This window comes from Tamandua tetradactyla, chromosome 13 (genome assembly GCF_023851605.1).
Source record: "Tamandua tetradactyla isolate mTamTet1 chromosome 13, mTamTet1.pri, whole genome shotgun sequence".
NCBI lineage: Eukaryota > Metazoa > Chordata > Mammalia > Pilosa > Myrmecophagidae > Tamandua > Tamandua tetradactyla.
The window spans coordinates 81,553,690-81,566,829 of NC_135339.1; the positions used below are offsets into that span (position 1 = coordinate 81,553,690).

The window sequence follows — 13,140 nt, forward strand, 5'->3', positions numbered from 1 at the left end:
GACATTAGCTTCAGGGTTGTCCACTTGGAGCCTCTTTCCTCTGATGGCTGCCCTACCCCCAGCTCTCGGTGCTCACCTGCCTTAGACTGGGCCAGCAAACTCTCTCCTGGGGTGTAAAAGTGCAATCGGAACAGCCAGCCACTCGGTCTTGGATCCCAACTGAACCCCAACACTCTGTTCTAACACACCTGAGGCCCAGACCCACGCCCTGACAGTATGCCAGGAGAAAGGCCAGGATCTCTGAAATATACCCTCCTGGTTCAACCAGGTTTTTGTAACTGACTTCCCCAATTTCACTACTGATATCATGTTGCCAGTTCTAAAAACTCCTATATTCCCAAATCCAAATTTAGAGCATGAACTAGTGGATTTGAGCTGGTAAACTTCAAAAGTCAGGTAGTCTCTCTGGCATCAGACTACTGGTTGGAATCCCTGTGCCACCACTTGCTTGCTCTGTGACCCTGGGAAAGTTACTTATCCTCTTTGTGCCTGAGTCTCCTCATCAGCAAATGGGAATTCTATTAACCTACCCATAAGATGTAACAATCAAGTAAAATAATGCATTGAAGGGCCTATACAGACAGTCTTTTTTTTTCCTGTTAATTTTTTTAAATTTTTTGATACAATGTACAAGCACATACATTCTTAACATACAAATACTCCATAAATTGTGTAAAATCAATGGCTCATAATATCATCACATAGTTGTATATTCATCACCACGATCATTTTTTAGAACATTTGCATCACTCCAGAAAAAGAAAAAAAAAAGAAAAAAACTCATACTTACCATACCCCTTACCCCTCCCTCTCATTGACCACTAGTATTTCCATCTATCCGATATATATATTTTTTAGTTTTAACATTTGTTCCCCCTATTATTTACTTATTTTTAATCCATATTTTTTACTTATCTGTCCATATTGTAGATTAAAGGAGCATCAGACACAAGGTTTTCACAATCACACAGTCACATTATGAAAGCTATATCATTATACAATCACTTTCAAGAAACATAGTTACTGGAACACAGTTCTACAGTTTCAAACAGTACCCTCTAGCCTAATACACCTTAATCTAAAAACAGGATATCTATATAATGCGTAAGAATAACATCCAGGATAACCTCTCGACTCTGTTTAAAATCTCTCAGCCATTGACACTTTATTTTGTCTCATTTCTCTCTTCCCCCTTTCGGTCAAGAAGCCTTTCTCAATTCTTTGATACTGAGTCCCAGCTCATTCTAGGATTTCTGTCCCACGTTGCCAGGGAGGTTTACAATCCCTAGGAGTCATGTCCCACATGGGGGGGTGGTGAGTTTGCTTGCTGTGTTGACTGAGAGAGAGGCCACATGTGAGCAACAAAAGAGGTTCTCTGAGTGTGACTCGTAGACCTAATTTTAGGTAGACTTAATCTATCCTTTGTGGGGATAAGTTTTATAGGAACAAACCCCAAGATTGAGGGCTCGGCCTCTCGATTTGGTTGTCTACTACTTGCAAGAATAGCAGTTCTCCAAATGGGGAAGGTGAATTTTCCCCCTTTCTCACCATTCCTCCAAGGAGACTCTACAAATACTTTTTTATTCACTTTTCAAATCACTTTGGGATTTATCGGGGCATCCCTCTGGACAAACCTACAAAATTTCATGCCTAAATCAAGGTTCCTATACTTGTGATGTTCAATTAAACTGTCCATATAAGTTATATTAGGAAATGCACTAGTCAAAATATAAATTTTGTACCAAATAAATATTTTTTGCTTTAGTCTCACACATAAGTTAAAGTTTTAAAATATGAATTACCGTCTATTTTCAACACCCTGCAGTACTGGCATTCCTTTGTTCCTCCTCATGCAAAAACATTTTTTAATTTGTACATTTAATCACTATCATTGTACCCTCTAGGCATTCCTAGATTATACCATCTCAGTCTTTATTGTCTGTCTTTCCTTCTGGTTTCATTTGTGCCCCCAGCCCTCCTCCCTCTATCACTCTCACATTCAGCTTCATTTGGTGTACTAACGGTATTGTGCTATAATTAGGAAGTATTATGTTATCCATTCCTGAATTTTTACAGTCAGTCCTGTTACACAACCTATATCCCTTCACCTCCAATTACCCAATATCTACCATATTTCTATCTCCTGATGGCCTCTGTTCTTAACTGAAATTCTCCAAGTTCATTCATTAATGTTAGTTCATATCAGTGAGACCATACTGTAATTTGTCCTTTTGTTTCTGGCTAATCTCACTCAGCATAATGTCCTCAAGGTCCATCCATGTTGTTACATGCTTCATGACTTTATTCTGTCTTATAGCTGTGTAATATTCCATCACATGTATATACCACAGCTTATTTAATCACTCATCTGTTTATGGACATTTGGGCTGATTCCATCTCTTGGCAACTATAAATAATGCTGCTATAAATAGTGGTGTGCAAATGTCCATTTGTATCCTTGCCCTCATGTCCTCTGAACAGATACCTAGCAATAGTATTGCTGGATCATATGGCTACAGATGGTCTTTAAAATGTAACTTGTGTCTCATATCTATGGCCAATTGATTTTTGACAAGGGTGTCAAGTCCACTCAATGGGGAAAGAGTCTCTTCACATATATTCAAAAATTAACTCAAAATGGAACAACGCAGTAAAGGTAAGAACTAAAAACACAAAACACCTAAAAGAAAACATAGGGAAACATCTTCAAGACCCTGTGTTAGGTTATAGTTTCTTGAACTTTACACCAAAAACTAGAGTAACAACAACAACAACAAAAATAGATAAATGGAACTTCATCAAAATTAAAATCTTCTGTGCATCAAGGGACTTCATCATAAAAGTAAGAAGACACTGTACAGAATGGGAGAAAACCACATATCTGATAAGGATTTACGATCCAGAATACTTAAAGAAATCCTACAATGCAACAACAAAAAGAGAAACAAATCCATTTAAAAAATGGATAAAAGACTTGAATAGACATTTCTCCAAAGAACATATACAGACAGCCAATAGGCACATGAAAAAGTGTTCAATATCAATAGCCACTAGGGAAATGCAAATGGAAACCACAACAAAATATCATTCCACACCCAACTAGATGGCGACTATTAAGGAAACAAAATAAGTGTTGGAGAGGATGTGGAGAAATAGGAACACTCATTCATTGTTGGTGGGGATGTAAAATGATGTGATCACTATGGAAAACAGCTTGGCAGTTCCTCAGCAAGTTAAGTATAGAATTACTACATGACCCAACAATTCCACTTCTGGGTATCTACCCCAAAGAACTGAAAGCAGGGATTCAAACAGATATTTTCACACCAGTGTTCATAGCAATAATAGTCACAATTGCCAAAAGATAGAAACAACTCAAGTGTTCCATCAGCTAATAAATGGATAAGCAAAATGTGGTAGATACATACAGTGGAATATTGTGCAGGTATAAAAAGAATAAAATCTTCATAGATGTGATAACATGGATGAACCTTGAAGACATCATGCTGAATGAATTAAACCAGACACGAAAAGACAAATATTGTATAATCTCACTGATTTTAAATAATTTGAATATGTAAATTCATAGTCAGAAACTAGAATACAGGTTATTGTGGCTGGTGTGCGGATAGGAAATGGGAAATTAATGTATAATTGGTACAGAGATGCTGTGTGGGGTGATGGAAAAGTTTTGGTAACGGATGATGGTGATGATGGCACAACATTGTGAATGTAATTATCACTGAATTGTGTATATGAAAGTGGTTAAAATGAGAAATTTTAGGTTATATATATGTTACCAGAATAAAAATGTTAAAAATACTACAGGACTGACATTTGCACATAGCATTATTCACAATTGCCAAATGATGGAAGCATCGCAAGTGTCCATCAACAGATGAATGGATAAACAAAATATGGTATATCTACAAATAATGGAATATTATTCAGCAGTAAGAAGGAATGAAGTCCTGAAGCATGCGACAACATGGATGAACTTTGAGGGCATAACGTTGAGTGAAATAAGTCAGACATAAAAGGACAAAAATTGTATGACCTCACTGTATTGAATTAATTGTAATTATACAATACAGTGTACATTGTATTAAGTATAATTATTGTATTACTAATTATAATATGTGAACTCAAAGACAAAAAATATAGAATATAGGTTACCAGGATATAGAATGAGACTCAAGAATGGAGAGCGGTTGCTTAATTTGTGTAGAATTAAGGTGAACTCAAACATTTGGAAATGGACAGAGGTGATGGTAGCACATTACTGTGAGAATAATTAACAGTGATAATGGTGTGTGAATGCTATAGAAATGGAAAGTTTAGAGTCATGTATGTCACCAGAAGGAAGGTTAGAGGTTAAGACAAGAATGTATAACCCGGTGAATCTTGCGGTAGACAATGTCCATGATTAATTGTACACATATTTTAAAAGTTCTTCCATGAACTAGAGCAGATGTATGACACTATTATATAAAGAATTAAGAATAGAGGGATTTATGGGTAAAAGAATGTACCTATTAAAACTATGGACTATAAGTGTCTTTATTTGCGGGTGAGAAGATGGCAGCAGGGCCTCCCAAATCGGTGCTGTTTGTATGTCTGGGTAACATTTGTCGGTCACCCATTGCAGAAGCAGTTTTCAGAAAACTTGTAACTGATCAAAATATTTCAGATAATTGGAGGATAGACAGTGCCGCAACATCCACTTATGAGCTAGGAAACCCTCCTGATTATCGAGGGCAAAATTGCATGAAGAAGCATGATATTCCTATGAATCACGTTGCCCGGCAGATTACCAAAGAAGACTTTACCACATTTGATTATATACTGTGTATGGATGAAAGCAATCTGAGAGATTTGAATAGAAAAGGTAGTAAAGTTAAAAACTGCAAAGCAAAAATTGAACTACTCGGGAGCTATGATCCACAAAAGCAACTTATTATTGAAGATCCCTATTATGGGAATGAGTTGGACTTTGAGAATGTGTACCAGCAGTGTGTTAGGTGCTGCAAAGCATTTTTGGAGAAGTCAGAGTAAAGCTGCAGCTGTTCATTGCTGAAGGCCAACAATGATTAACATCTTACAGTGATGTTCTAGATTTTTCAGTGTGTTAAAAATGTAATGTTTCATAGCTCAAGACCACAACTTTTGTTTCAATTGACTCGTTTATCTTAAAAAATAATTGTAGCTGAAAATCAATGTTGTGTTTGCAGAAGAATTAATAAAATTCTCTGATTGAGCTTATGGGGTACATTAAATGTTCTTAAACAAATGGGACCTCTTCTCTTGCCCCGATTACAAAAATAGTGAAACAAACAAAATTTAAAAAGTAGGACAAACAAAAAAGTAGAACCACAAAATACAATGTTTTGTGTGTTTTTTAACAATCGTTTCTTTTCAGTGTTTAACCTTAAGATACTATCCATGGGCAACTAGCCTTCTAATATGCTTAATTATGATCTTAGTAAATAATTAAACATTTCTTTCAGGCCCAAGTCAATATTTGAGCCCATTGAGACTTTTAAATAATCTACCTCTTTAATAAGACGATACGTATAACTTGATGGACAAATGTCTTCTCTTTACCTATACTACCTCTTTTCTCTTACCCCAGGGCCTTTTATTGAATTATATACTACCCTAGTTATGGGTTTTCACAATCTTGATAGTATTTTGATTCACACATACCCAGAGTGCACATTTGTATGTTAAAAGGAGAGGAATAGAATAATTTATGGTATAAATCTTTAGCATTAGTCTTAATTTTTCTTTATCTAGTTTATTTCATGAGGAAATCAACTTTTTACTCCCATTTGGACCACGTTAGCTCTGAAAATTTAATCTTATCCAGAAAGGACACTGTATACTGTTTCATCATACGCTCACTTTGACAAATGTGTCTGCTTTGTGTGCACGTATAACCCAAATGTCAAATATTATATATTGGCTTATATGGGAAAAAAATAGTTTAAAAAGCTAGAAAAAGAGAAATCTATTATGTTGAAGTCCTTAAATATGTGTCATGTTCTTTTATCAGTGTTTCATTTATAGGTAATTACTCTGTGCTTTGAGAGAACTGTATTTGGCTATATAGCAGAAAAGGTTGTTTTCAAAATAAACTGGGGAGTATAAAAATAAAAAAAAATAAAAAAAAAACTATGGACTATAATTAATAATAATATTTTGCTACTCTTTCATCAACAGTAGAAGCTGTACCACACCAACACTATGGATCAATAATATGAGGGAAGTAAGGAGTATAGGAGGAATAGGGTTTTCTTTTTTTATTTGTTTACTGGAGTAATGAAAATGTTCTAAATTTGATCATGTGGCTGAATGCACAACCATGTGATGATACTGTGAACCAGTGACTGTACTTCGGATGGTTTCTAAGCTGTGTGAATATATCCTAATAAAATTGCATTAAAAACAAAACAAAAAAACACAGGACTGTGCAACACAGTGAACCCTAAGGTAAACTATGAACTACAGTTAATAGAATAATTCTAATATTGTTCCATCAATTGTAACCAAAGTACCACATCAAAGCAAAGTGTTAGTAACAGGGAAAACTGTGGGGGTGGGTGGGGGGCATAGTGGGAACTCTGTACTTTCCATGACTTTTCTGTACTTCTACAACTTCTCCTCCCAGAAGCTGGAGGTAAAAAAAAAAAGTATCTATTTCCAGGCTTGTGCTCATCCCACCACAATTAAGTGGCTATCCATAGAAAAAGGCCACCTTTCAAACCAAAGACCCAACCAGGCCTGAGGGCCTCAGCAGACTGCACGTGGCGGCCATCACAGGCCACATCGTGACCAAGGGGCCCGAGCGTCGCTGGAGATAGAGGAAGACTCAGAGACCACAAAGTTGAGCTCACCGAGAAAGACGATGGGTAAGACTCTTCCGATCAAAATGCTTGCACGATTGTTAAACGATGAAAGCTTCATTTTGACCAAATGAGGGATTATCTAAAAAGTAAGAGAGAAAATCAGTATTTCATGGGACCAAAAAATCAGCAGCACTTGACAGAGAGCTAACAATTGCCCAGTTCCGATTACAAGTCAGTCAGTGTGCAAGGGCTGTCTGTGGACGTTTTTTCATTTTAATTCTTGCAACAGAGAGGTTGGTATCATCCTAACATTCTCCCTCACCAGAGAAGCTGAGATTTAGTGAGGTCACACGACTTGCCCAAAGTTACAGAGCCAATAAAGGTGAAAGCCAGGAGTAGGCCCAGGGGTGTGAACCTCCCTGGCATGGGAGCTCTCTGTAGGACAGAGGTCCTGGGATGAGCTGGGACTCAGCGTCAGGGGAATGAGAGAACCTTCCCAACTGGAAGGGGGAAGAGGGAAATGAGACAAAGTGAAGTGTCGGTGGCTGAGAGATTTCGAGTGGAGTCAAGAGGTTATCCTGGAGGTTATTCTTATGCATTGTATAGATGTCCCCTCTTAGTTTAAGGTGTATTGGAGAGGCTGGAGGGAAGCGCCTGAGACCGTAGAGTTGTGTTCCAGTGGCCATGTTCCTTGAAGATGAATGCGTAGTGATGTGGCTTTCACAGTGTGACTGTGTGATTGTGGAAGCCTCGTGTCTGGTGCTTCTTTTATCTACGGTATGGGCAGACGAGTAAAAAATATGGACTGAAAGTGGATGAATGATAGGGGAAAAATGTTAAAACAAATCAAGTAGATTGAAATACTAGTGATCAATGAAAGGGAGTGGTAAAGGGTATAGAAAAAAATAGGGGGAACAAAGATTAAAATATATTGGGTAGATGGAAATACTAGCGGTCAATGAAAGGGAGGGGCAAGGGGTATGGCATGTATGAGTTTTTTTCTTTTTGTTTCTTTTTCTGGAGTGACACAAATGTTCGAAAAAATGATCATGGTGATGAATACACAACTATGTAATGATATTGTGAGCCAGTGATTGCATACTTCGGATGGAGTATATGGTACATGAATATAGCGCAATAAAATTATTTTGTATGCTATATGATGGGCGTCATATTCTTTTTCCACGTGACTATCACGTTATTGCAGCACCATTTGTTGATTTTGTGTGTGTGTGTGTCGGGGGGAAGTGCGTCGGCTGGGAATCGAACCTGGGTCTCCCACACAGCAGGCGAGAATTCTACCACCGGACTACCTTTGGATTGCCAATAAAAATATATTTTTTTTAATTAACAAAACAAAACAAAAAATACCACCTACTCCAAAAAAGGTTGATGAAGCCATTACTCCTGTCCCTAGTAATAGACTCTCCTGCGGATGATGACTCTGGGGAAAAAAATACATATTTAGAAAGACCAGAATTTTACCCAGTAAAGATAATAAAAAACCAACAAAAGAAACAAAACCCAAAACTGCATACCCCCAGGGTCCACACTACTCACATAACTTGCGTTCCCGTTGATGATGTTGAATGCCGTGGTGTAGGTGTACAAGAAAAACTTCAGGAAGACAGAGGCAAAAACAACACCTTTTGGTTTTCGGCATTATCAAATTCACTAATTGTGAAATTGTAAGAATTGCTACCTGAGGTAAAATCAAGGACCTGACACCTCTTGCTGGCAGCAATGAATAGAAAACCTTTTAAGAAAGAAAACAGAGTTGTAAAGTCGGGGAGGCAGAGCTTGCAGGAGCAAAGAACAGGGGAGACCCAAAGCTGAGCCTTCCCGGAACTGGGATAAGGGGAGGAAGGTGGGGGCACAGGGGGTCTGGGGTCAGCGGGCAGCCCGATGTTGAATGGATACCTACGAGGCACTGACTGGCTGCTCTGGGGTCCCACAAAGGTGCCTGTCTCCAAGACCTGAAGCCTAGCGGGGCAGTTAAGAAGCACAGGGTAGGTGTAGAAAAAGTGATAGATGAGAGACGTGGACAAACATCACTGCATGAGAGCCAAGATAGGACGGTCTTGTTGGGTGGCAATTCCAGGTCCCAGATGAAGGTCCAGATTAGAAGGACTCAGGAGAGAAGATAACGGGCAATGATGTGGGGTTGTGGGCAGGGAGGGGTCTCAGTGCTTTCCACCAAGGGTGTCCTCAAAGAGAATTTCCTTGTGCACAGAGGGGGCATGTGAAAAGGCAAGGGAAGGGGGGGGGTAAAAAACCATTTTTAGGCAGTCATGCAATCACAGGACAGGGGTCTGAAATTGGAGGGACACCAGCTATAGTGGCTTAGAATTATGTACCCAGAAAAACATGTTCTTAAAACTTAATCCATTTCCGGGCGGGCCTCGGTGGCTCAGCAGGCAGAGTTCTTGCCTGCCATGCCGGAGACCCGGGTTGGATTCCCGGTGCCTGCCCATGCAAAAACAAAAAAAAAACAAAAAACCCCTTAATCCATTCCTGTGGGTGTGAGCTCATTAGACATAAGAACTTCTGATGAGGTAACTTCAGTTAAGGTGTGGCCCAAATGAATCAGAAGGGATCTTAATCCTATCACTGGTGACCTTTATAAGGGGCATGAAATTCAGACACCATGCTTTCATTCAGAAAGCACTGGGAAGAAGCCAGAATCAACAGAACCCAGAGAAGCCAGGAGAGGCCACCATATGCACTGCCCTATGACAAAAGAGCCAAGAACCAAGGCTCGCTGGCAGCCAGCCCCAGGACCTCACTGCCTCAATGGCACCTTGATTTTGGACTTCTCCTGGCCTCAAAAACAGTGAGCCAATAAAATATCATTGTTTATGCCAACCCACTGCAGGCGGCTAAGTGCTGCTTGTATTAGCATCCAGGAAACTAAAACACAAGCTGAGGACTGCAGAGGGAGGGACATCTTCCTATTCTCTCCCACGCCTCCTCCCCAGTTCCCTCCCCCCCACTTCATAGAGGGGACAGCAGCTCACTCACCATGGGCCACGTGGCAGGCAAGAAAGCTGGTAAAGGAGAGGACAGCCATCAGTGATGCCACAGCCGGGACAGAGAAGGGCCAGGAGCAGGCAACACCCCCCCCAAAAACCATGTCTCCATCTGTCTGAAGTCACAGACTTCAAAGAAATATTACTCATCCTTTCCCCCCCCAAATAAAAATAATAAGTACATGCATATGGCAAAAAATTACAACAGCAGAGTAAGACATAACAAGAAGGGGTTCCCTCCAGTCTTCCCCAGACCCTCCCAGCAAAAGTAAGCAGCTTTAACCGTCTCCTGTTCATTCTTCCAACTGAGTTTTTAAATACAACTATCAGGATATATGCATATTCTCATCTGTCTCCCTTTCTCCCTCACACACACACAGCCCTTGTTTTACACATTGCTTTTTGTCCCTTGCTGCTAATTCCTAGAAATCCATCCTTCCACATTAGCACAAAAGACTCACCTCATTCATTTAAATCTGAACCGTTGGATAGTTATGCTATTTCCAGTTTTTTTGCTCAAAAAATATAGAGAGAGAATTTTAAAGTTGGGTACCATACGATCATGGATTTTATTCCCTTCATCTTAGGCTTGATGAAAAGGAGAGGACACTAGTGATAGTAATTACGAGTCAGAAATGCCAGAGCCATGAATGAAACAGCAGCTATGTCTGACCATCAGGACGGAGCACAGCAGGACTCAAGTCCTGGCTTGACCCCTTTTGCCCAAAGCTCAGGACCGTTTCACAGGATTTGACACAGCTCCAGGTCCCTAAGCCTGCTCACTCTCAACCCCAGCCCCATCAAACACTCTTTATTTTAAAACAATGTTTCCAGACTCACCATTGAAAGAAACAAAATCGAAAGAAAGCCGGCAGAGCTTTCCACCTACTACAAACCATGACTCCCCAATGCATTTCTGAATATTAGAACCCACTCACCTGCAGGTCGAAAAAGAACAGGGATCAGTTTGCTGCTATCAGGATGCACTGTGGACTTCAAAAGGATATGCACAGAGGTTAGCCTGATGTTTTGGCTTTGCTACTTGGGGAAAGCAAAAATTAGGAAGGCACTGAAACTTACAAGACTTCTCTTCCAAGCCTCTTGCATCTAAAAAGAGAAAAAAAAGAAAAAAAAAAAACAAGGATAGCTTTTAAAGGTGGCTTGACAGCAAAACACCTCCTCAGTACTCTCATTTCTGGTGGCATCCTCGCTCTGCCTTTTATAGGGAAGGGCCAGAACTGTTTTTCTACCCCACAGACAGAAGAAAACAATACAAATGAATGGAATGAATGAACAATTGAACTAACAAGCAAAGACATCCCTCCAAAGAAATCTGAACAACCAGCAGAAATTGGCAGAAGCATATTTCTCAAAGCTCTAGAAAATACCTGAAGGACTGCGGGAACGGGGCGAGCACCAAATCAAGAAAAAGGCTACTTAAAAGGGACAGTGGGAATGCCAGAATGAGAGAGGGAGGAGGCCTGGGGGCACAAACTAAATCAGAAGGAAAGATAGACGATAAAGACTGAAATGGTGTAGGAATGCTTAGAGTGTAGAATGATAGTGACTAAATGTACAAATTTAAAAATGTTTTGCATGAGGAAGAACAAAAGAATGTCATTACTGCAGGTGTTGAAAATAGATGGTAATTCATATTTTAAAACTTCAACTTATGTGTGAGACTAAAGTTAAAAATGTTTATTTAGTACAAAATTTATTATTTTGACTAGTGCATTTCCTAATATAACTTATGTGGACAGTTTAATTGAATATCATAAGTACATGGAACCTTGAGTAGGGCATGAGATTTTGTAGGTTTGCCCAGAGTGATGCCTCAATAAATCCCAGAAGGATTTGAACAGTGAATAAAAAAGTATTTGCAAAGTCCCCTTGGGGGAATGGTGAGAAAGGGGGAAAATGCAACTTCCTCAAGTGGAGAATTCTTGATATTATTCTCACAAACAGCGGGGACAACCAAAGCAATAGGCTGAGTCCCCAATCTTGGGATTTGTTCCTATGAAACTTATCCCGGCAAAGGACAGACTAAGCCTATTTGAAATTAGGCCTAAGAGTCACCCCCAGAGAACCTCTTTTGTTTCTCACATGTGGCCTCTCTCTCAGCCAACACAGCAAGCAAACTCACCACCCTCCCCTTCTCTAGTGGGACATGACTCCCAGGGATTGTAAACCTCCCTGGCAAGATGGGACAGAAACCCTAGAATGAGCTGGGACTCAGCACCAAGGGACTGAGAAAACCTTCTTGACTGAAAGGGGGAAGAAAGAAATGAGACAAAATAAAGTGTCAATGGCTGAGAGATTCTCCAGAGTGGAGAGGTTATCCTGGAGGTTATTCTTACGCATTATGTAGACATCACCTTTTTAGTTAAGGCATAACAGAGAAGCTGGAGGGAACTGCCTGAAAATGTAGAGCTGTTTTCCAGTAGCCATGTTTCTTGAAGATGACTGTATAATGATACAGGTTTCGCAATGTGACTGTGTGATTGTGAAAACCTTGTGTCTGATGCTCCTTTTATCTACCTTATGGACAGATGAGTAAAACATATGGATTAAAAATAAATAATAGAGGGAACAAATGTTAAAATAAATTTAGTAGATGGAAATGCAAGTGATAAGTGAAAGGGAGGGGTAAGGGGTATGGTATGTATGAATTTTTTTTTCTGTTTTCTATTTATTTCTTTTTCTGAATTGATGCAAATGTTCTAAGAAATGATTATGATGATGAATATACAACTACATGATGAAAAAAAGAATGTTCATTTATATGTTGATTGGTTTTATTAATAAAAATTTAAAAAGAGAAAGAGATAGCAGGGGCAGGCCACAGTGGCTCAGCAGGCAGACTTCTTGCCTGCCATGCCAGAGACCTGGGTTCGATTCCAGGAGACTGCACATGCCAAAAAGAAACAAAGTGATAGGCTCTCCTGGGGCCCCAGCCGACCCCTCTCCACCCCTTAGCGCCTCCACAAGCCAGAGTGGATCCCTGGCTGTGGTTCTAGAGAGAGTAACCACATGCACACACTGGAGCATGCACATCTGGACCAATCTGTCTGGAGGTGGCCTGAGGGCCCTGCATGCCAGACTTGCCCTGCATATAGAAGGCTATTCATGAACCTCTCCTACAGAATGGAGACCAGTCAGGTGGCTGCCAGGGGCAAGGGACTGCAGGCTGTAGGACAAACAGTGTGGTGCCTGGGACCAGGAGGAAACTATTTCCTAGGGAAGAGTGGACATTTGCAACAGTG

At 39.9% G+C, this 13,140-nt stretch overlaps 2 protein-coding genes across 4 annotated transcripts in view; one reads left to right on the plus strand and one right to left on the minus strand.

Moving 5' to 3' along the window:
* The window catches only part of SFXN4 (sideroflexin 4), a 33,662-nt gene that overhangs the window by 12,414 nt on the left and 8,108 nt on the right, over window positions 1–13,140 (minus strand). For 2 of the 3 annotated variants that reach the window (XM_077126184.1, XM_077126182.1), the window contains 7 exons: window positions 10,958–10,984; window positions 10,816–10,870; window positions 9,870–9,895; window positions 8,551–8,604; window positions 8,409–8,465; window positions 8,227–8,292; window positions 6,897–6,987 (listed from right to left, as the gene is read on the minus strand). In XM_077126184.1, the coding sequence (XP_076982299.1) occupies window positions 6,897–6,987; window positions 8,227–8,292; window positions 8,409–8,465; window positions 8,551–8,604; window positions 9,870–9,895; window positions 10,816–10,870; window positions 10,958–10,984 (376 nt within the window). The remainder of the gene's footprint in view (window positions 1–6,896; window positions 6,988–8,226; window positions 8,293–8,408; window positions 8,466–8,550; window positions 8,605–9,869; window positions 9,896–10,815; window positions 10,871–10,957; window positions 10,985–13,140) is intronic. The other variant, XM_077126183.1, reaches the window with a different exon arrangement.
* LOC143654352 (low molecular weight phosphotyrosine protein phosphatase) lies at window positions 4,558–5,257 on the plus strand. The gene has a single exon (XM_077126180.1). It carries the CDS (start codon window positions 4,579–4,581, stop codon window positions 5,053–5,055), a length of 477 nt encoding a protein of 158 aa, XP_076982295.1. The 5' UTR covers window positions 4,558–4,578; the 3' UTR covers window positions 5,056–5,257.

Excerpts from the sequence above, each read along its gene's own strand:
- LOC143654352 (XM_077126180.1), top strand. The coding sequence starts at position 4,579 with ATGGCAGCAGGGCCTCCCAAATCGGTGCTGTTTGTATGTCTGGGTAAC.